At 53.3% G+C, this 23,710-nt stretch overlaps 1 protein-coding gene across 4 annotated transcripts; it reads left to right on the top strand.

Moving 5' to 3' along the window:
- The first annotated feature begins 133 nt into the window (after window positions 1-133).
- Window positions 134-23,065, top strand: LOC122382804 (RNA helicase aquarius-like). Of its 4 annotated transcripts, none has more exons than XM_043368614.1 (26): window positions 134-151; window positions 9,158-9,257; window positions 9,766-9,872; window positions 10,280-10,436; window positions 10,697-10,894; window positions 11,292-11,469; window positions 11,795-11,973; window positions 12,446-12,559; window positions 12,933-13,175; window positions 13,479-13,692; window positions 14,056-14,183; window positions 14,527-14,683; window positions 15,142-15,359; window positions 15,812-15,981; window positions 16,580-16,714; window positions 17,011-17,142; window positions 17,400-17,690; window positions 17,997-18,186; window positions 18,355-18,479; window positions 18,772-19,032; window positions 19,439-19,606; window positions 20,041-20,212; window positions 20,692-20,862; window positions 21,273-21,470; window positions 21,855-22,070; window positions 22,372-23,065. In XM_043368614.1, the coding sequence occupies exons 2-26, from the start codon at window positions 9,186-9,188 to the stop codon at window positions 22,753-22,755; spliced, it is 4,578 nt and encodes a 1,525-aa protein (XP_043224549.1). In that variant the 5' UTR covers window positions 134-151; window positions 9,158-9,185; the 3' UTR covers window positions 22,756-23,065. The 4 variants fall into 4 exon arrangements, with proteins under 4 accessions (XP_043224549.1, XP_043224548.1, XP_043224547.1 ...); XM_043368613.1 differs by having other exon boundaries at window positions 139-168; XM_043368612.1 differs by lacking the exon at window positions 134-151 and adding an exon at window positions 157-192.
- The last annotated feature ends 645 nt before the right edge of the window (window positions 23,066-23,710 follow it).

Here is a 23,710-nt window from a genome sequence, read left to right as displayed (position 1 = left end):
AGTAAGAAAAGCTAGTTGCCTAGCAGCTGGCTGTCAGAATTCTGTTTGGGAGCTAGTTGCCTAGCAACAAGTAGGTGAACCTGTGAAAATTATGCTGGTCATGCGAATGAACAAGATTTGTCAACAAGCTCCTGCTGAGCCCCCGGTAGATGTCAGTCGTCGGCGCTGGTTCGTCCTTTCGGTTTTTAGTCGGTAAATGCCAGGCAACTATATCAGATACCTACCGATTTCAAATTATTTTTGTTACTACCTACCGTAAGTTTTAAAGTAGAACAAGAAGTGAGGTTATGTAGATCGTTGATGGGTGTCGCTGTGAAACTTCCTGTGTTTTTCGTAGTGACCCGCTGGCCGGTGGCTGCATGTGCGGCTTTGCCAGTTCAAGTTGCGTGCTATTACTTACTTACTTACTTACTTAAGATGCACGGAAAATTTTGAGAGGCCCAGGGCCTGTAGTGTCCGCTCCAGTCGAGTTCGTGTTTGACAGTGTTACTGTTCGTATGGTAGGGGCGGGGTGAAGTGGAGGTGTCTCCAGTGAGTGTCGAGCCGGTTCTTGAACGAGTTTAGAGAGTCGGCGTCTACGACGGATGATGGTAGGCTGTTCCAGTCGTTAATGACTCTGACTGCGAACGCGTTTCGACGGATGCGGGTGACGGCATGGGGCTTCGCAAGACGCCAGGAGTGTCCTCTTGTATCTCTGGTCGTTACTCGGTTGAAGAGCTCCTCCGGATTCAGGTCCAGTCTCCCATGCAGCACATTGTAGACAGCGATCATGTCGCCGCGTCGACGTCGGTAGTGGAGGGAAGGCAGCTTCATAGACTTCAGTCTTTCCTGGTACGGTAGGTGACGTACTTCCTGTACCAGCTTGGTCGCTCGGCGCTGGACTCGTTCGATGAGGAGCTGATCCGCTCGATTGAATGGCCCCCAGACAATGTTACCGTACTCCAGGAGCGGTCGCACAAGCGTCTTGAACAGGATTGGCAGGGTCATCTTGTCCAGCAGGCTGAATGACCGTCTTATCACGGCCATCACTCGAGATGCCTTGTTGACCGCTGCCGCTGCTTGCCTCCTAAACTTCAGCTCCGCGTCAACAATCACTCCTAGGTCCTTTTCCTCTGTCGCCGTCTGCAGGACTTCACCGTTCAAAAGGTAGTCGTGCCGGTGGACGTGACGACCGACGTGGAGGACCCTGCACTTCGTGTCGTTAAATTGCAGTTGCCAATCCTCACCCCACTGTGTCACAGCGTCCAGGTTCGCTTGGAGAGCCCGCGCGTCCTCATGGTCACAGACGACCTGGTACAATTTGCTGTCGTCGGCAAAGACCTTGACACCGCAGCTTAGGACATTTGGCAGGTCGTTAACTTATAGGACAAACAATGTAGGTGCCAACACAGATCCTTGCGGGACTCCACTTGGGACTGAGGTCCATTCCGAGCAGGAACTGCCGATCGTAACCCGCTGCTTTCGCCCCGTCAGGAAGGCCTCTATCCATCGTAGCAGCTTCCCACGGATTCCATGTGCAGCCACCTTGTGGAGAAGCCTGCGGATTGATACAGTGTTGAAGGCCTTGGCCAGGTCAAGATAAATGATGTCCATGGGGTCACCACGTTCTGCAGCACGGCTCCAGTCCTCTGCTGAAAGTAGCAGTTGCGTGACGCAGGACCTGCCCGGCCGGAATCCATGCTGGGCTTCAGTAATCAGGCCCTCTGCCTGCAGGTGCTCCATCAGCCTGTCCCTGATGATGGCTTCCAGCACCTTGCAGGGCACTGGCGTCAGGCTGACTGGTCGGTAATTGCTGGGGTCGTCCTTGCTGCCCTTCTTGTAAATGGGGACCACGTTGGCCGACGTCCAGTCCTCTGGAAGGATCCCTGTATCGAGCGACTCCCGGTACATGGCTGCTAGTTGAGCTGATATTGAGTCTCTCGTCTCGTGGAGTACCCTTGGATGAATGCTGTCAGGTCCAGCGGCTGAGGAGGTCTTGATCTGGGCGAGCTTCTGTTTTACCAGGTCCTCTGAGATGTCAACGTCCTCTACCACTGGTCCCCTGTACGCGTCCCCGGCGTGCGGCATCGGCCGAAGGTCATCCTCGATGCAGACCGAGCTGAAGAATGCGTTCAGCACCGCGGTCTTCTCTTCGTCGTTTACTGTAAGCTGACCCGAGTCTGTGCGGAGGTTCTCAACGCCGGCCCTGCTCTTGGTTCTTGAGGCCGAGTACCGCCAGAACGCCTTTGGGTTTGCCTTCAGGTCAGCCGCCAGCTTCCTCTCCAGTTCCTTCCTTAGATTGCGGGTGAGCCGTCTCAGGTCGTTGCTACATCGCTTGTAACGTGCAAGGCAGATGTCATCCATGGATTGGGTGTACTGGATCCACAACTTCCGCTTCAGCTTTTTCAATCGCATAGCTTCCCTGTCCATATAGATATTGCGTCTCTTATTAGTTGGGCAAGACCTGGGGATACACTGAGTCGTCAGAAGATCCAACGTCCTTTTGAAGTACTCGTATCTGGTGCGCGGGTCCGGAGGATCGGGCACTTCCCAGACAGTCTCCCTGATCCGATCATTCAGGAGCGCATAGTTCCCTTTGTTGAGGTTCAGCCGGGGCTCCCTTGGTTCTCTTCCCTGGTCATAGTGCACGGTCTCAAACCTCAGTACCACATGGTCGCTGTGTCCTATGGGTGGGTGGTAGACAAGGTTTTTGACTAGCCCCTCCTCGTTACTCAGGATAATGTCCAATCCGCTAGACCTGTTGCCTTCCCTGTATCGTGTGTCCCTGGTGACATGTTGTGTGAAGCCACAGTCTTGCAGCCCTTCCATAAATTGGTGTGTATGATGGCCCTCAGGGGCAGTGGAGTAGCTGTGAGTCCAGTCGATTTGGGGGTAGTTGATGTCCCCAGCAATCAACACTTGGGTGTTTCTTTCAGATGTGCAGCTAGTGATGAGCTCCAGTAACTCAGACGTAGAAGACGGTCCGTGGGCAGATGGGCTACGGTAAATACATCCAATGAGGAGGCGATTTGGGTTTCGCAGAGGGATCTCCAGCCACAGATGCTCGATTTGATTGCAGCCTGGGAAAGAGCGCTTGGTAGTCCTGATAGAAGTTTTGACGAATATGCCAATCCCTCTGTACCCACTGCTGCCAAGGTTCTCCTTTCCTGGATCGAAGTTCAAGTAAAGATTATATCCCAGAATAGCAAGGACTGCAGGTGAAATGGGGTGAACCTGTGCCTTTGGAATTATCTCTGTCAAGAGGATTATGTCTGGCTCATCGTTTACCAGGGCCATACAGAGGTCATCCCGTTTGTTAATAAATTGGTCTATGTTTGTGTAGAGGACCTTGAGTTTGCTTGACCTCTGCCTTCCTTCCTTATCTAGTCAATGCTGGTTGGGTGCCCCAGCGCCTGGCGCAATGGGCTCAGTGGAAGGTTCCGCTCTTGTCTGGGATGCCGCCAGCTGAGCGGTGTTAGTTGGCAGCCTGGTCTCAGTCCCATTCCTTGGGACTCCTGCATCTGGTCCGCTTGCTGGGAGATGTGTGCTCACAGGTCGGGAGTGACGTCTTTCAACTGGGACTGGGACAATCCTGCCTTGTCTAATGTGGATGTGCTCCTCCCCAGATGCTTTTCTCCTGGCCAGTTCTTGCCTCAGAGCACGTGCTTTCTCTCGTTCTTGCCAGGTCAGGTCCGGGGTGATGTACACATTGCCCCACTCCACGGTTGTTCTTAGGGTGGCTGCTGACCTCAGGATGTTTGTTCTGTCTTCCATGGTGGCAAGGGTCACCAGCAGCAGTCTAGGCTTGTTCTCTGTCTTCTTTCCGATGCGGAATGAGTTTGTACATTTCACGACCAGCTTCATCCCCTCTTTTATCATGCTTACAAACTTCACCTCATCACTTTTCTTGTCTGGTTGGGCTGTGGTGTCTGTTTCAGGCAGGTTATGTACAATGACGTTCATTTTGCGCCTTTCTTTGTCCTGCAGCTCGTCTAGAACCCCCGCAATCTCTTCCCTGTTCCTTTGTACTGGCACTGTCACCTGTGGCAGCTTGCTTATTTTCTCTGTCACTTCCTTCACAACTTCTGTGCTTATCCCCTTTAGAGCCTCTGCATATGTTTGCTGCTTCGCTTTGTCTTCTGTTGTAACAGCGTCCATCTTGTCCAACACCTTGCACTGGACTGCAAACATTTTCTCCTGGTTCCTCACAGACTCCAAGATTGTTGCAGAGTTGTGCCGCATGATGTTCTCTAGCTTATCCATTCTTTGATCAATTCGGGCAAGATCGTCCTTGGTTGTGTTTGATGCCATGGGTTGCGTCTTATCATGCAGCCATTTCGTACAGTTTGTGCAGAGCCACACCAGTGTGCCATGCCACTTGTTCAGTGCAGACAATGCACCCTTTGACAAGCCTTGGCATTTGCTGTGGTACCATCCAGAACACTTTTCACATTCAACAGCTCCTTCACCGTCTTTGACCTCCTTGTTGCATACCGTCTTTCCTGGACCACCCCTGCAAACTGTTAGTCCCCTCGGGTCCTCCCCATCTTGATCAGCGTCGAAACGCGACCCCGACCCCGGGTCAGGGCTCGTGTTGTTGGACCGAGTCCCCCACGGTCTGTAGGCATCACTATCCAGCCTCCTTATTTCAGGGGTTTTGTTCCCATTCAGTTCCTGTGATGAGCTTGAGCTACCATCCCTCGTCTCCCCGGGGCCCCGGTTGGGTTCCAGTGGGACTTGGCCCCCCTCCACTGTCTCAGCCCCCGGGGGCTTCTTATCATTTCTAGTTTTCTTACCTCTAGTTTCCTGTTTTGTCACGCCTGATTCATTCGCACCGCCGTCATGCACTTGATTATCCGTATTATACGTGCTGCTCAGAGATTCAGACGTATCACTCACAGTTTGCGGTGTTTGCGGCATATTCGGTGTGCCGGTGCCTATTCATAAGAATGATCACATAAGCGATAAGCATATCAAATTATGGTATTATTTAAAGGGACCCTCCCAAGTCCCACCCTCAGAAAATTTAATGAATTTGCATGAAGGTGATGTACATTGTACCATGGTTCTGAAAGAACTAAAATTGATAAATGCTAAATTTCCATGTATAATGTTAACTTGAACTGATGTTTGAGATATTACTTTCATTTTTTTATAACCTCTGTTCCCATGATGTCATTTATAAGCAGTAATTTGGTGTCTTAAAAGTGCTACTGATGTGCGCAAGACAGTAGGTATTTACCAGGGGCGGATCCAGGAATTTTCGGGAGGGTGGGCGGCAAGTCGAAATAGGGGCGACCTGGCAATCCGGGGGCGCTCAATACAAAGGGGGCGCCAAACCGTCAAAATCGGGAGCTAAAACGCGTACAGCGTCCGGGTCGTCAATGACTGGAATGCTCTTCCTGCTCATGTGGTTGAAGCGCGATCCCTGAACGAATTCAAGTCCAGGCTCGACCGCCACTGGTCTCACCTCCTCTACACCATCCACTCCAATGACTGAGGCAGTGATATCGTCATGGAGCTCGATAAGTCAGAGTCCCACAGGCCTAAGGGCCTTCAAAATTCTCGTACATCGTAAGTAAGTAAGTAAGTAAAAGCCTGCGCCGTGCTAGGGGGAGTTATCGCGCTCCCCCTCAGGTTTTTCGCATATATCTGAAAAACGGCTGCGCGCAGCGCCGCCATTTTCAGCATACCTTATCATGCATCTTTTTTGCACATGTTGTAAAAATGTCTGATGCGGGTGATGGAAGGTCAGGTCACCAGGTTATGCCAAGTGACCTAGCCTAAGAAAAAGTTCAAATGCTTACCATTGCTATACCGACTGAACGATTGCTTTGAACCTTTCAGCGATTGATGAAAGCAACACTATTCATGAAATGTATATCTCGGAATTTCGATATCTGTGACCTAAGGTCAGGTCAGTTGTGCGACGTCTCCATTAGGTAGGTAGGTATAACTAAGTCTTTGGGAGAAAACTGAAAGGCATCTCTTTTGGACGAGCGCCATTCTAGACAATATCAAGCATTGGGATACATATAAAATTAACACACTGAATAAGAACATTGCACCTAGTGTGACCACTCATTATGTCCTAGAGGTCATCCCATGTCATGATAGGTCCGCAGCAGTTTTTTTTTTAAATAACTTTTGATTGATTCGAGCTAGAGCGATAAAAACACCTCAGCTGTGTTCAGCAGAGCTGACAGCTCGACGATACGCATCGACTGCTACGCAGCATGACCTTTCCCGGTCAGGTCATGACCTTAACCTGAGGTCAAATTCTCAAAATTACCTTTCATAAGGTCAACCTTTAGTTTGTTCGACGTGTCTCGACGACAGAAACGCAATGCTGACAAACGTAATGTCGAGACTCTCTTGAGTCAAAAGTTATTGCAGGAAAACATTGTTCGTAAAAAGGCTATTTTTAGAGTCTTTTGCCCTCTGAAGGCTAAACCGTTGACCTGAGGTCAAATCTGAGCGCAGCTTGCAGAAACACCTTTAAAAGGGCTATCGAATGCGCTTTTCTGCGGCGCTATAGCTCTATTGGTTTCCGAGTTATGTGCCGCTGCTTCGAAAACGGAAAAATGTTGAAACAGGCAACATTTTACCTTTGATGACCTCTGGTGACCTGACATTCGACCTGACCTAAAAATGACCGTTTTGTTTTCGTCCTGTTTTTTGACGATCTTTCGAATGCCGCTTATCGCGTGTCACTACGCGGCCCAGGAGCCGAGTTAGACGAGGGAGTTTGCCCTCCCCCCTCCCCAGCAGGACACGGAAAACTCAGACCACCAGCACGGCACGGGTTAAAAGTCGTAGATGGGCACCGCTACCCTAGCAAAAGATATTAGCAAAAAGGTGGCCTCCATTTACTGGTGCAGTCCTTCTTCTCCCGGTGATGCCCCCTCCTTTTTCTGGAAGCGTCTCACTTATGCTGGTATGCCCAGGGGCGCGGGAACTACTTTCCGACTGGGGGGGCACACCATAATAGAGATTAACCTAGGGTACCCCAAATCTAGTTTTCTCACCGGTTTTAGGCCACTTATTTTTCACCCCTCGGCTTTTTCAACAAAAAAAGAAAACATTTGCAAAAAAAGTGTGGTATTCCGTCTCAAAGCTGTGGGGGCACCGCCCCCACGGCCCCAGAGTTGGGGGGGCAAGCTGCCCCCACTGCCCCCCGGCTCCCGCGCCTATGGGTATGCCTCACTTCCCGGGGGCGCCCAACCTCTGCTTGGATCGCCTAATCCATTATGGAGAGACCCAGTTCTTCCTTCTAAGAACGACCAATTTGCTGTAGGCGGCCCACTTATCTGGGACGCCCATCTTCTGCTAGAAGTGCCCCTCTTCTTCCTGATGCGTCCCACTTCTACTACGAGTGCACCTTTTCTGTTAGGGCGCCCCTCTGCTGCTGAGGAGTCTTTTTTCTACTGTGAATAGGGCGGCCCTCTCCTGTTGGGCGACCCCAAATTCTGCTGAAGGCGCCCCACTTCTGCCCAACTTTTGGTGGGGTGCCCCTCTCTTGCAGGGGCACTTCTCTTTTGCTGGAGATGCCACTCTTGTGGGGGCGCCCTTCCACTGCGGGGAACGTCTCTCTTCTGCCAGAGGCACCCCTTTTCTTCTTATGGGGCTCCAGTTTTTTTTTTTCTGGGGCGAGGCGACCCTCTGCTGCTCGGAACGGGGCACACCTCTCCTTTTACTGGGGCACCGCCCCTCTGCTGGGGTTGCCCTTCCGCTGTCGTCAGGGGCGCCCCTCTTGGTAGAATATACTCCTTTTCTTTTTGTAATGGGGCGCCCCTCTTCTACCGGGGGCGCCCATCTGCTGCTGGGGCGTCTGTCTTCTGCCGGATATTGTCAATGGGGCGCCCATATCCTGCTTGGCGGGCCCAACCTCTGCTGGAGGCTCCCTATTTCTGATTAACTTTTGCTGTGGCGCCTGTCTTCTGCTGGGGCGCCCCTCTTCTGCTTGGGGCGCCCGTCTCCTACTGGAGACCCCTCTCTTCTGCTGGGGCGCCCCTCTTCTGCCAGTGGCGCCCATTTTCTTATTATGGGGCTCTTTTTTGCTGGGGCGCCCAGCTGCTGTCAGGGCGCCCCTCTTCTCGGAATGGGGGCGCCTCTCTCCTTTTGCTGGGGCGTCGCTCCTCTTCAGGGGGACACGTCTCCTGCTAAGGGTGCCCTTCCGCTGCCAGGGGCGCCCCTCGTGAACAGAAGGTATTTTATATTCTTGTAACGAGACGCCCTCTTCTGCTGGGGGCGCCCATCTGCTGCTGGGGCGACTCTCATCTGCTGGGAATAGGCAATTGGGCGTCACTCTCCTGCTTGGTGAGCCCAACTTCTGCTGGAGGCGCCCTATTTCTGCTGAACCTTTGCTGTGTCGCCACTCTTCTGCTCGGGGCGCCCTCTCTGCCGCGGGATATGGGCGCCTTTTTCGGATGGCGGGGGGGGGGGGGGCCGCCCCCGTCGCCCCCCCCCCCCTGGATCCGCGCCTGGTATTTACCAATTACCATCACAGCAACAGTGGTCTAAGGTCTTTTCTTTTACCAAGGTTAAAATATAAGATTTAGAAATTGTTAGCTCTGCAGCTGGCATTCAAATGCATTAACCCCTTAGAATCTGATAACTTGAATTGCAGGCCTTGAAAGCCAATGTCTCCAAATTAAAGGATTTCTCGATCTTGTGAGTGCCGAAACCGGTAAGAGAAACCGGTAATTGCACGCCAGGGACTCTTTTTGGATAGGTATCTCAACTCGCTGATGTTGATATTAATTAATACTAATGTTAAGGTAGTGTGTTCACTTAAAGTTTGAAGATTTCAGACTGTGGGCAGGTCACCGTTCGCAAACTCAAGAAACCCTTGGCCACCAAAACCATGCAAGTCCTGTGCAGAAATGCATTCAACTTTAGGGTGCTAAATGACCTGAACTCCCTACAGAGTGCAGGCTACTGTTGTCATGCTGCTGTCAGCTGTTGTCATGGGCAGTGGCTGACAGTCCATCAACCATTTCAACTTTCAAGGTCTTGCTGGACAAGCACTAGGGTGCTGTTATGTTCAACATGTATCTTATTAGATTGTGTTATTTCTTATTAGACGTGTATTTAGTATTTCAGCAACAGTATCTATTTTATCTGCATGTCCTTCTTAATGTTCATTTATGGTGCCTAATCCTATATTCTTTGACAGAAGCCAGTGGTGTGATTAATACCTAAAGATGAAGGAGACAAGTAGGAGCAAAGGTGCTGCTCCGACAGTCCAGCAGATCAACGCTGACCGTGTCACCCAGGTAGGTGTCCGTAGTGATGGATACTTCTCACCCACCCAAGCTGCTGGGTCAGGTGGGATGTTAAGCTTTGGAATAAGTCTTGGCTGATGGGCTTTAATTAGCAAATGCTTTAGTGTCAATATCTTTGCATGACATCTTTGCATGACAGGGTGAGCAAGGGCTGGATGTGACTGACTGGAACATAAATGGTGAAGCAATGATCTATAAGTACTTTTGTCTGAACCTTGGTCAGTGAATCATGCAGTGCTCAATAAGTGTGTGTGTGTGTGTGTGTTTTTTTTTACTCAAGTGTCATTGACTCATTTGTAGTTAGCCTAGGGCATAACCATATCACTGACTGTGTTTTCAGCTGCTCAACCAGTGCTGGTCCCTGTACATTGCCAGCAACTGTTCCCAGTATGTCATCAGTTACCTGTGTTTACATTAACAGCTCGCCAACCAGTACTGGTTCCCGTACATCTGGTCTCCGTACCTTCGTCAGTTACCGTATATCTAATCCTGATTTCAGCTGGCCAACCAGTACTGGTCGCCATACATTGTCGGTGTGGGCCAGCAGGCGCCGTTCAACCCGGCCATTATCGAGGAGATCTACCAGCAGGAACTCGTCGGGTCAAAGTCAGTGCTTAACGGGAGCTTGTCGGGTCAGAATCAGCGCTTAACGGGAGCTCGTTGGATCAAAGTCAGTGCCACGGTTCTACCCCCGTCCCATTTAGCAAGGCGTTAAATTACCTATTATGCTGTGTTTCGTGATATAAAATAGCATGTCCTAGCTAATAAATGTTGCGAGCTTAATACATTTGGTACGATTCTTCCTTTTAGACAGGTGTCTCACCCTACCACGTATAATACTTTTATCTTTCGATCAAAATTCCATAGATGCTAATTTGAACGGTTTAATTCCTTTGATTATCTATTAAAGCTACGATTACCGTATACATTGCGACTGCTGACGAAGATACCTACCTATATTCTCCCACTCCGAGTGTCGTGAGATAAACCACCGCTGCTCTGTCTGCTCCCAGTTTCGCCGTGCGCCGTGTGATGCTGCTCGAGTTCTCTCAGTACCTGGAGAACTACCTGTGGCCCAACTACAACCCGAGGCTGGCCACGCACGCACACCTTATGTCCGTCGTGGTCACCGTCAATGAGAAGTTCCGAGAGCGCGTCCCCGCCTGGCACGTGAGTCGACTCGGTGTCTGCTGGACAGTAGAGAATGCGGAATGACTAAGGAAAATAATGACAATTGACATATTTAACAAGAGTTAATAGAGCTTGTTCGCAACTACGGTCCCTTTCCGCCATATCAAGTATTGATCGATCACTGGCGCTATCTAACGCCACTGTTTATTCAGCTGTTTATCTTCAACCCGGCGCATTTGTCCTCAACGGCCTCCATATGATCCGGGAGAGTCACACTAACCCGTCTCTGTGTTCGGCAGCCGTTCGTGGCGGCGCCGGAGCACTTTGGCGCCTTTTTCGACCAGGTGACGCGCACCTGTCTGGAGCGGGTCTCGTTCAGAGAGATGACGGCACTGCTGGTGTTCCTCGACCACTGCTTCAACAGCATGGAGGTGGAGCTGGTGCGACAGCAGGTCCAGCGGCTCGTCAGCCTGCCCATGTGGATCTGCCTGCTGGAGGTGCGCTCTGAAGGGGGTGTGGGATGGGTCCAGGCGCTGCTGGTGGGATGGGGAGTAGGTAATGAGATGATTGTCAATTTTTTATGCATTGTTAACCCTGCCATCCAAATTACAACCATGTAGACTGGTTGATGTGGAGTTTATTCGCTTCTTGAGCTGTGCACATCATTTTATTAACTACATACTTTCATAGATAATGCGAAAACTGCGCAGAGACGTTCGGTTAGGCTGTTCCATATTCTTTCAACACGCAAGCCTGCTCTACATGCAAAGATAAAGTGGGGATTCACGAGCAGGCACATGGGGAGCACCATGCAGTGTAAAAATTTGCACCAAGCTGCTAACAACTGGTACCTGGCGGCCCGCGAGTCTGACACAGTGTGTGACGGTGCTGCAGAAACGCCGCGAGGCCGAGCTGCGGCGCATCCCCAAGTGGAGAAAGTTCTGGAAGATCCTGCAGAAAAAGGACGCTCAGCTGGACGAGAAGGAGAAGGCCAAGCTGGACTTCCAGCGGCGGTTCCTCTACAACCTCATCCAGAAGTTCTTGAAGATCCTCGAGAGCACACCAGATGAAGGCAGGTGGAACGATAGTCGCTCAATGTGGTCTGTGATTTCGGATGATGACGAAAGTTTTTTTTCTACGCCTTGAGAAATCCACCGGACTCTCCAACGATGTTCGAAAAGTTTTTCTCGTTGGATGTGTTCTTGAGAGTTCATCAGTAGGTAATCTATCATCAATCGCTTATGATATGTCTCCTATTTCTTTCCCCTGGCTTAGATATCCCTGTCTCTATCTGACCTGCTGTATGATCTGACCCGACCCGGGTCTGACTGACCCGAACCCCGTCTGACCGGCTGTGAGCGCTGAACCGACCTCTGTCTGTCTGGCCTGACCCGCAGGTCCACTGGACAAGCGGCGGGTGACGTTCTGCGAGCAGATGCTCCAGCTCATGATCGACCTGGAGGCCCTCCTGCCGACGCGCCGCTTCTTCAACACACTGCTCGACGACACCCATCTGGTGGTGCGCTGCCGTCTCTCGCCACTTGCCGAGCGAGACGAGGGCAAGCTGTTTGTACAGGTACGCACAGGGTGGGTGACGGGCGAGGAGGAGAGATCAGAGTGAGGAGGAACATTGCTTACATTTGTGAGATTCGGGGCGTCGTTGTGTAGGTGAGAGGGAGTGGGTGGTGGAGCCAAGCCAAGGGAAGGGCATATGTTCGTACAGGTTTGACGGGGCGGGGTAGCAACGGAGGAGGGCAGGAGAGAAGTTACTTTACATTACCGGTATGCCGTGGCGATTAAATCTTCGCTGGATATTTTCGCCCATCGCAACAAATTTTGTTCCGATGGGCGAATATTGCATGATGGCACGTCCTAAAAGCAGCTGTATGATGTGTATCTCTGCGTATGCCATCGCTGCCTAAATTTACGGGGTGGTGGGTACGTTACCAATATCTGGCTCTGTGAATTGTAGTGTTGGTATCGCTCCCCTCGCCTCTCTTCCCGTGTGACCGTGCCGTCCCTAACTCCCTCCCCCTCCATCTGACCAGCTGCTGGACATGCTGGCCTTCTACGCCCGGTTCGAGATCAGTGACCAGACGGGAGACCCGCTGTCTGACCGGGACATGATGCAGCTCCACTACGGACGGATCACCTCGCTGCAGGTATGGCCGAACACCGGTGCCGATCCGGGGAATGGGGGGGGGGGGGCGTCAGAGGCGGAGACAGGGGACTCTAGCTAGATCAGTGTGTGTTGTGTGCAGCTGGGGGAGCATCGGTAATGAGTAAATGCTAGTGTTTATGTTTGTCTGTTAACATGTGAATGTGTTTGGTGTTTTCCCCTGCATACCACAATTTTATCAATTAGATTTTTATCAGTGGTTGCAAGAAGGGCTGCTGTGAGCCAGGCATGCGTAGTTGGAGGTTGTCTGAATGCTACCGCAGTGTAAATATGTCGAGCACTCGGGCCCCGACGGCTCCCGCTGTAGTGTATTATCTGCCGCTCTCCGGTTCTGACTGCTCGCGCCGTCCGGCCAGGTGGCGGCCTTCTCCAAGTTCCCGGGCCTGCGCCAGTTCAGTCTGTCCAACGTGGCGTCGGTAGACACGCGGGAGCAGCTGCTGAAGCAGTTTGGCCAGCTGAGCAACCGGCAGCTGCACGAAGTAGCCGCCTTCCTGGCGCTGCTGCCGGACCCGCCCGCGGCTCCGGCCGTCACAGAGGGGGCCAAGGAGACGGCCGACCAGCCGCCGCCCTACGACTCCGAGCTGCTGCTGGAGATGCTGGTGAGTGGCGAGACCTCTACTTAGGGGAACTGGAGCTCGGGGGAGTGGAAATAGGTTGCGGTGTAGGTCTTGTGGGTGATCTGTTGTGAGTGAATAAGACCAATACCTTGCAGTGTTTTTATCCTCCAGTTGATCAAGCTTCTTAGATTTTATATGCTTCATTATCGATAGGAAATGGACAATGAACGGGTAAAGTGTGCGAAGGCAGCTGAGGATTGCAGGGCTCTGCACTCATTGGCGAGTCCCTCAGCCAGCGACCTTGCGACCAGCTCCCGCAGCTGAGCTTCTCACGCCGCCCGCCAGGTGTCTCGCCACGAGCGGCGGACCTCTCAGCTGCAGACTCTGAACGAGATGCCTCTCTACCCCACCGAGGCCATCATCTGGGACAGTAACGTGGTGCCCAGCGAGTACTTCTCGGGCGAGGGCTGCCTGGCGCTGCCCAAGCTGAACCTGCAGTTCCTGACGCTGCACGACTACCTGCTGAGGAACTTCAACCTCTTCAGACTCGAGTCCACATGTGAGTAGCTGCGGAGTCGCTGAGGTGGGGCCGGGCTCTCAACGTTTGTGGCCAAGTCAACGATTTAGTGGGCGACTTTCTATGCGTATGTTTAGTGTGTAATTTAATCAGACTAGTCCAACTGGCAGAAGCCGAGAACACCTTTTCCTTCTGTGAAATAGCTGATGCAAACTAGAATTAGACTAACGATCACTATAATTTGCGGAGCGCACAAACTTTACTACTGATATGGTGGTTTGAGCTGTTTGTAGGTAAGTTGCGTACTAAAGAGATGTGGGCAGCACCCCGTGACTACCCCGCCCCTTGTGACCCACCCTGCCCCTCTCCCTGTGACCCACTCTGTCCCCTCCGCCCGTCGGACAGACGAGATCCGTCAGGACATTGAGGACGTGGTGCTGCGCCTCCAGCCATGGAAGAACGAGCTCGGACGTACCATGTTCGGCGGCTGGGCGCGCATGGCGCAGCCCATCGTCAACTTCGCCATTGTCGAGGTAGGTGGCCGTTAGAGTAGGAGAGCACAGGCAGCTTGACCAGAGAAGTGTGAAGTCATTGATTAAGTCTTTTACATGATTTATATGACATGATTGATATTTTTTTTGTAGGCGTAATCGACATAATTTTATCTTTTTCTGCATGGTAGTTATATTTTTAGTTGGCGAATTCCCTGCCCTTGGCAAATATTTCAGCGCCATACCACGGTTGTGTAAACCTGGCCCCTACCCTCTAACAAAACGTTCAGGATCATCGGCCTTTTGCGACCGCTCCTCAGTACAACAATAACTAGCCTCCCCCGGCCGTTTCTCACGAGCTGACAATTCCTCCATCCGCCGCCAGGTGGCCAAGCCGAACATCGGTGAGCGTCGGCCGGCGCGAGTGCGCGCTGACGTCACCGTCAACCTGAGCGTGCGACCCGAGGTCAAGGCGGAGTGGGAGGGACTGCGGAAACATGACGTTTGCTTCCTGATCACCGTCAGGCCACAGATGACCTACGGTGAGCGAGACAGGGTGGCAGGGGAGGTGGAGAGGGTAGGTGGGGGACCGTATGGCCACAGATGACCTACAGTGAGCGTGGGTGGGCTGGCAGGAGACCATTCTCCCTTAGGATGACCTGCGATGATCTCTGAAGGTGGCAGATGGGCCTGGGAAGGGGGCTGGGAGAACCCAGAATATAACACACTGTGAGTGAGAGCAGCAGTGTCGGGGCATGGAACTTGTTGGTCTAGATAGAGGGAGGAATAGCAGAGACGTAGTATGATTGGGCTCTGCCCTAGCCGAACGTTTCCCGCAGATTGTCCTATTTTCAATGGGTTGCCTGAATGGGCGCAAAATGACCTCGTAGTCGGCAAGCCCTAAAGCCCCAATAAACAAACAAATGGGCTGCCTGACCCAGCCTTTGCGCCCTTCCACAACTTGGTATCAGCCTTCTGACCCTGTGGCTCTCCCTCCCAGGCGCGCGGTACGACTCGGCGGCGCCGTTCGTGCCCCAGGTGGGCCTGACCTATGTGCGCGGCTGTGAGGTCGAGGGTATGCTCGACGAGGGTGGTCGGGTGATCGAGGACGGCCCCGACCCGCGGCCCGTGCTGCCCGGCGAGCGGCGCACGTTCCGCGTGTGGCTCGACTGTAACCAGTACCGACAGGATCTGGACAGCAACGCACAGGGAAAGGAGGTGAGCTGTCGGTGGGGGTGGAGGGGGGGGGGGAGAGTAGCCGCCAGTACCGACAGGATCTGGACAGCAATGCGCAGGGAAAGGAGGTAAGTTGACTGTGACCAGTACCGACAGGATCTGGACAGCAACGCCCAGGGAAAGGAGGTAAGTTGACTGTAACCAGTACCGACAGGACCTGGACAGCAACGCCCAGGGAAAGGAGGTGAGTTGACTGTAACCAGTACCGACAGGATCTGGACAGTAACGCACAGGGAAAGGAGGTAAGTTGACTGTAACCTGTACCGACAGGATCTTGACAGTAACGCTCAGGGAAAGGAGGCGGGTTGTTAGGCCCCAGTCTTCAAACATATTATGACATCAGTGAAGTCCGTTTTTTATCATAGATATATCATAATATGACATCAATCCCGTTCCTTTACGACGGCTTCATACATATCCACTGACGCCGCCAGGACGTTTACGAGACGTTCAACATCATTATGCGCCGGAAGCCGAAGGAGAACAACTTCAAGGCGGTGCTGGAGACGATTCGGGACCTGATGAACAACGAGTGTGTGGTGCCGGACTGGCTTCATGATATCATCCTCGGATACGGAGACCCGGGCGCCGCGCACTACGCAAAGTACGTGAACAGCTGGCGGTGTGGGTGTCCTTGTGCTAAAGGATAGAGGATGGTGGGAGGGGGTCTCGGTGTATCGTGGTAGGGCGGTGGTGGGACCATTTGCCGACTCTCAGGGGTGCCAATTATGCGTGCTGAAAGAGCTCAGTTTTTGGATGGCAATGTGATAATTTTTCTGACCAATTCGCCTGACGAAACATAACATTTGTTTTGCCGCATTCTCTGGCGACTTCAGATGAAATTGCAGTCACGACTGTGTTATCATTCTGACAATGCCTCTTAACCAAACAGCTTCTGAATCTGACCTATGACCATTGATCTTCGATACTGACTTCCGACCTGCCCTGAGCCCTCTGCCCTCTGACAACCTACCCCTGGCCTCAGTCTGCCCTCTGACCACTGGCCTATGCCTTATGACCACTGATCGCTGATCTCTGCCCTCTGACCCTCACACTGACCCCTGACACCCTCTTGACCTCTGCCCTGTCAGGATGCCGGACGAGATATCGACGCTGGACTGGAACGACGCGCTCCTGGACCTCTGACCTCTGTCCTCTGACCTGTGACAACTGACACTGACCACTAACCTGTGCTGCTCCAGGATGCCGGACGAAATCTCGACGCTGGACTGGAACGACACGTTTCTGGACCTGGAGCACCTGCGGCAGAGCTTCCCGGGACACACGGTGCAGCTCAAGGACGGCTGCCGGGACGTGAAGCCCTGCGCGCCGTTCAGGTGGGTGTACCGGGGAGCAGATCTGGACAGTAGCCTACAGGTTGCAGAATAGGTATTTTGGGCTCTGGAGGCGGCCGTGCTAGGCATGGATGGTGAGCTAGACAACCGGAACTGGGAGAAACCTGCACATGTTGAAATGAAAGGGTTGTCCTTTTTCCTTTCTCTTGTATTGACACGCTTTCCTTTTAAGATGTTAACTTGCTTCCATCACTCACAAACTGACATTTGCCCATGTCCATTGCTATAGGGCTGACTTTTGTATATAACTATATAATAACATCCCTTATTGCTCACAGGCTGACGTTTGTCGGTGTCGAGGAGAAGAAGACTCGGCCGGACTCTGGGCCCGAGGAACGCTCCAAGCTGATTCTGGTCGAGCCGCACGTCATCCCCAGTCGCGGACCGTATCCCTACGTGCAACCCAAACGGTTAGTGACAGTTTGCGCGGTCCAGAATGGAAATGGACACTCGCCGCGTACTGCTACGATGATTTGTATCTGGTGTTAGGTAATATATTCCTTGTCTAAACATACCCAAATCCAGTTGCAGCCGCCATATTTTTACGGAGAGCTGTTTGCTGACCTGTTTTTGACTATTGAGCTCTAAATGAGCTGGTTTGTGGAGGAAATAGGTGTACGACTTAGGATATTCGCTAACACCCGTTTCTCTCCCCCTCTCTGCGCAGGAACACGGTGCGTTTCACGCCCACCCAGGTGGAGGCTATCCGTGCGGGCACCCAGCCGGGTCTGACTCTGGTCGTTGGTCCGCCGGGCACCGGAAAAACAGACGTGGCCGTTCAGATCATCTCAAACATCTACCACAACTTCCCCGAGCAGCGTACGCTGATCGTGACGCACAGTAACCAGGCCCTGAACCAGCTGTTTGAGAAGATCATGGCGCTGGACATTGAGGAGCGCCATCTGCTCCGTCTGGGACACGGCGAGGAGGCGCTGGAGACAGAGAAGGACTTCAGCAGGTCGGTGGCTGAGGGAGAGGGCGGTATCGGGGAGATGGGACGATTACATGGAGAGGGGGTGGAGACGGGGAGAGGGGTGCAGACAGGGAGATGGGCACGGTATCGGAACTAGCCCGGAGGCTGCTGCTGTGCTGTCCTCTTGCAAGGCATTGATAGATACTTGGGACTTAGTTTTTTTTTTAACTCTTATCCGGTACCCATTGGAGACTGTTCCCCGTGCTCGAGCCCCACGACCTGTGATTTCCGCCCCTCGCATCGGCTCCCTCCCCACCCACTGACCGTCCCTCCTCCCCCTCTCTAACACAGGTACGGCCGTGTGAATTTCGTACTCTCCCACCGTCTGGCGTTGTTGGACGCCGTCCAGCGACTCCAGCAGAGTCTCCAGGTAGCAGGGGACGCCGCCTACACGTGCGAGACGGCCGGACACTTCTTCATGCAGCACATACTCAGCCGATGGGAGGAGTTTCTCAGCCGAGTCTCCCCCGAGAAAAAGGAGGTGAGGGTCACGGCGGTGAAAGCGTGATTTGAGGAATCTTACCGGAGCTTTGGTATCAAATGCCTGAAATGAGAGACACCCTTTGCCAGCTGTTGATAGGTGTTTTGGATAAAATCGTATGGTAGTGTTACAGCTAGCAGCAATGACATGTTTCTTTCTTTGCCACAGACCCTCCCGATCAGCAGCATCAAGACCAACTTCCCCTTCACACGGTTCTTCGAGGACGCGCCACAGCCGATCTTCAAGGGCAACTCGTTTGACGAGGACTTTGAGATCGCCCAGGGCTGCTTCAGGTAAATAGCAGCAATATCTTTTACTCACAATCAGCACCTCGCCTTGCCAAGGGCACTGCCATACTAATGCCATTTTCTGACTGATGCGAAAAATGTAACGTGGTGGGGACTGGGGAGACAGTGTTTCTAAACTACATTACAATAAGTCCTTCCTTTCTGTGATGGCCACGGTCAAAGATACATGGCACCCGCCTATCACAAGTGAATAGTAACGTCATACCACATCTGAACAGTCACTGACCATGCCTTGCTCCGAATGTACCGTGTACCACGCCGCCCGCTCGGCCGGCAGGTACATCAAGAAGATGTTCGAGCAGTTGGATGAATTCCGTGCGTTCGAGCTGCTCCGTAGCGGCCTGGACCGGTCGCGCTACCTGCTCGTCAAAGAAGCCAAGGTGATCGCCATGACCTGCACCCACGCGGCGCTGAAGCGGAACGAGCTCGTCCAGCTGGGATTCAAGTACGACAACATCCTGATGGAGGAGTCGGCGCAGATCCTCGAGATCGAGACGTTCATCCCGCTGCTGCTACAGAACCCGCAGGACGGATTCAAGTGAGGAGGGGGAGAGCTGGAGGGGGGGGGGGGGGGTCACGCAGAGGACGGTTGGATTGAGGAGAGTGGGGCTGAGTCCAGCCCGTGCGGTGCGTGTTAGCTGGCACTGCTGATGCCAGCCTTCTCGTGTAAGTTTGTTTCACTATTTCTAGCCCAACACCGTCAACTTGCATTGTATGTCACGACAATACGGTTTTCGCAGTTCTGTTCGTCTCGGGCTTTTGGACGGCAAGCAAGCGTAGCCTGGTTATTGGTTCCAGAGCCACAACAATATGTCACAATGTTAAGAAACCTTTGTGTTTCGTGGATCCCCTTACAGCCGTGTGACCGGCCCTCACTATCGTCTGACCGTCTCCTGACCGCCCCCGTTCTTCTGACCGCCCCGCCTTCCCCCCCCCCTCCACAGCCGTTTGAAGCGTTGGATCATGATCGGCGACCACCACCAGCTTCCGCCTGTCATCAAGAACATGGCCTTCCAGAAGTACTCCAACATGGAGCAGTCGCTGTTCACGCGCTTCGTGCGCCTCGGAGTGCCCACTGTACAGCTGGACGCACAGGGTCGCGCCAGGTCCAGGTCAGTTAGGGGATGGGTCGATGGGAGGGCAGGGTCCAGGTCAGTTACTGGACGCCCAGGGACGCGCCCGCTCCAGGTCAGTTACGGGTCAGTGGGAGGGTCAGGTCTAGGTCAGTAGTCTGTGGACGCCCAGGGATGCGCCAGGTCTAGGTCAGTTACAAAGGCGTTGGATGAGCGAGTGAGGTCCGATCCAGGACAACTCCTATGGGTAGACCATGATTCAGTGATTGGCACTTGTCGAGTAAACGCATTCGATCATGCGGACTGCTGTTGGGGCACCAGCTAAATGTGTGTATGGATTTTTTCAGTAATGTTTAATGAGCGATTCGCTCTCCAAACCCCTCACCAGCTAATCGCCCCATTTCATCTCCACTTCATCGTCTACCGAGTACTGACTCCCCTCCTCCCCCCCCCCGCTCTCCCCTGGCCGACAGTATCTGCTCGCTGTATAACTGGCGCTACAAGGTGCTCGGTGACCTGCCGCACGTGCAGCAGCGCGCAGAGTACCAGCGGGCCAACGCCGGCTTCTGCTTCGACTACCAGGTGGTCAACGTGGAGGACTTCAACGGCGTGGGCGAGAGCGAGCCCAGTCCCTACTTCTTCCAGGTGAGCCAACCCAGTCCTTACTTCTTCCAGGTAAGCCAGTCTAGGAGGGAAGAGTGGAGGGATTGGAACGGGGTAACATAACAGGGCATTGAAAGGCGGCTACGGTCGGTGAAGGTAGACGTGGTCGAATGACTTGAAGGTAAACTTGAAGGATGGGTAGTTAAAACACGTAGATAACCAAAGCTCTGACTGAATATGGGTGATAAATGTCCTTTGCATTGTGCATTTATGCTGTCAGTAAACATGTAAGGTGTCAATAAACTGGCACCAATATACGCGTATGAAGTTGTTGGTTGGTGCTAATGGTTTTTGTTTATTCGTTGCTTGTATTTATTGCTGTCTGTCGATGTTCTACTGGATGGGTTCGATCATGGATCTCCTGCACCCATCACGGCCCAGAGCATTGCACTCTGCCCTGGGTTGTGGAGCGGGAAGTCTCGCCATCTGTCCTGACGCGTCCCGGCCCCTCTGTCCGACAGAACCTAGCCGAGGCCGAGTACGTGGTGGCCGTGTACATGTACATGCGTCTGCTCGGCTACCCCGCGGAGAAGATATCCATCCTGACCACCTATAACGGCCAGAAGCACCTGATTCGGGACGTCATCAACCAGCGCTGCGCCAACAACGCAGCCATCGGCCTGCCCTGCAAGGTGAGATGGACGGAGAGACCGGCGGTGTGGGGCTGGGCGATTGGATCGGGGTTTCAGGGACTTATCAACAACGCGGCCATCGGCCTGCCCTGCAAGGTGAGGGACGGTCGGATCGGGGAGTTAGAGAGAAACCGGACTTAAGAGGCGGCGCTGTGGGCAATATAAAGTAGAAACTGGATTAGAAGGAAACTTCAGTCACATCAGGAGGAGCGGCAGAGCCGGGACTCCATATTCCGTTACGGCTGGTCGCTGATTGGGCGCTCGAGGAACGCGCTTTTTAGGGCAGGGTCACTCGAATGTTTGCTGAGCCGCGTTTGGGAGGAGACGCGGATCCATCCCCCGCTGTGAATGATTTCACGGCTCCGGCTCTCTGACACACTCGCGCCTCTCCCCTTTCCCCTTTCCGTCAGGTGGACACTGTGGACAAGTACCAGGGCCAGCAGAACGACTATATCCTGCTCTCCCTGGTGCGCACCAAGGCCGTCGGCCACCTGCGCGATGTGCGCCGGCTGGTGGTGGCCATGTCTCGCGCACGACTCGGACTGTACGTGTTCGCGCGCGTGGCCCTCTTCCAGAACTGTTTCGAGCTCACGCCGGCCTTCAGTGTGGTGAGTGAGGGGAGGGTAGAAGGCACCAGTTTGTGATCTGGGTACTCCGCTGGTCAAAGTACTGCATCCACTCGCAGTATGCTGTGCGTGGCGCTAGGGTTCGTCGTTGGCGCTAAATTTAGGTGTGAACGCAGCTGTCGTAGAAGGGAGTTAGAAATCGAATAATATATAAGAAATCTCGATATCTAAAAATACGAAAATAGGTTAAACAAATCTTGATTACGGAATAATAAGAATGAATCTGGAATAATATCGATGAAGTTAGAAATCGAATGATAAATCTACAGTCTACTGATTGCTGATAATTATAGTGCTTCTGCAGTAATTTTCAACATGCCCTTTGATCACAACCCTCTGACAACCCTCTCCTCTCCACCTGGCCAGCTGGCGACCCGGCCGACCCAGCTGCACCTCTGTCCCGAGGAGCGGCACCCAACCGCGCGGCCGGTGCGTGTACCGCCGCGCGGCGCGCCGCTTATCGCAGCGGACATGCCGCATATGGCGCAGTTCGTGTATGATATGTACATGGAGCGCCTGAGGACTGGGGAGGTGCAGCAGCGGCAGCAGCACGAGCGGCAACAACAGCAACAGCAGGCCCAGGTACTCTAGATGTTGGAATTGGGAGGATAGAGAGCTGGCGTACACGGTGGGCGACTTATGGCTGAGCGGGTATTGGTTAGATCTGCTTTGTCGTTTGCATTAGTAATAAAAATGGTTGACTTTTCAAGAGTGGGTTACTTCCTCGCGTGTATTGTTTCGTGTTGCTAAATCTTAAACGCTCATTGCATCGTAATCGACGTTTGTTTACCGAGTTATAGTAGCAGTTGTGTGCTGTCTGATAAACATTATTTTAAACCTTCTGACCTTCCGCCCTGTCTGACGCTTTGCTCGTTCGCGGCAGACTTGGCGCTCTCCGGGGACGATCGTGGCGCGTCCGATGCTGCGCCGCGCCGCGCCCCAGCACCCCGGCGGAGACCGGGACAGTAGCGATGACGAGGATGGACCGGCGGCGCCCGGAGATGACGACACCGCGGCGCCCGGAGATGAGGCTATGGAGGAAGACGCAGAGCCGGCGCCGGCGGTCGAGGGCGAGAAGACGACCGCAGGGGAGACGGCGCCAGCAGGGGAGAAGACGCCCACAGGGGAGAAGGCGCCCTCTGGGGAGACGGCGGCGCCCGTTGGGGAGAAGGCGCCCACAGGGGAGAAGGCGCCCACAGGGGACAAGCCGGCGGGAGACGGAGTCACTCCAGTAGCCATGGAGACGGAGTCTGAATCGGCGTCGTGAGGTGGGAACGTCAGGGTCTGCGTGAGACTCCCGGGTGTCTGACCGGAGAACTTGGTGGAATGAGGGGCACCGGCGCCCCGAGCCGGCCCTCAGCCCGGTTCAGTCCTGTGCCCAGTGTTGGTGTCGGTGTTGATGTCCGGCGGTGTGGCTGTCGGTGCTGCCGATTGTGTCACAAATATGTGCAGCCCCGGACGAAGCTCATTGAATGCGTGGTATGTCGGTCATCTCGTTACTGTGTGAGGAAGCAGAGCATAAAATGTGTTACTTATGACACAGTCATCGCCATTTTGTAATGAACGGGAACTATTAACTTGTGTCTTTGTGAAACAGAAAGTGGATTCGATAACCGGACTGCTCTAAAGCTGTTCTTTGAAGGAGCTGCTCGGCTAGAATGAGAACGCCAACGGGTTCCGAACGTGAGATCTGTCGGTGAAGTCTAAATAGGCGCGGGGGCTTGCCTGGATATTGCAACTATCATTGAGGATACATTTGTGCAATGTGCAATGATTGACGGGCATGCCCCTAACTGGTTTTGCAGACCACTTCCCTCCACATGCCAATGGCACGTCAGAAGAACAATGAAGGGTGGGTCATTACCAATCCTCAGAAACGCACGGTGGGGCTCGAGCGGCGAGCGCCTGAGGGCTGTTGTGTTTATCACACAATTCACTTCTTTAGACTTGCGCTATTCTATTTCCAAATTCGTGTTTAGTTTCCATCTTCCACGGGCATACCTAACCAACCAAATCATGTCTGGAACTGGAAGGCTCGGGCATTTGACACCTCAATCGGATCCTAACGGGTCATCAGTAAGAATCCCTCTCACTCGCGGCCCGCCGGCGCTTCTCTCACCGCGCTTACATCAAGCTTACATAAGCCCTAGGGACCTAGAATTTGCAGAGCTGGGCGCGTTCCTCGATTTTCGGTAGTGCGTTAGCGTTCCTGCGTTCCTCCG

This window comes from Amphibalanus amphitrite, unplaced genomic scaffold (genome assembly GCF_019059575.1).
Source record: "Amphibalanus amphitrite isolate SeventyFive unplaced genomic scaffold, NRLGWU_Aamphi_draft 000147F_arrow, whole genome shotgun sequence".
NCBI lineage: Eukaryota > Metazoa > Arthropoda > Thecostraca > Balanomorpha > Balanidae > Amphibalanus > Amphibalanus amphitrite.
Note: the sequence above shows the minus strand (reverse complement) of the source record. Positions and strands in the feature narration are given on the sequence as shown.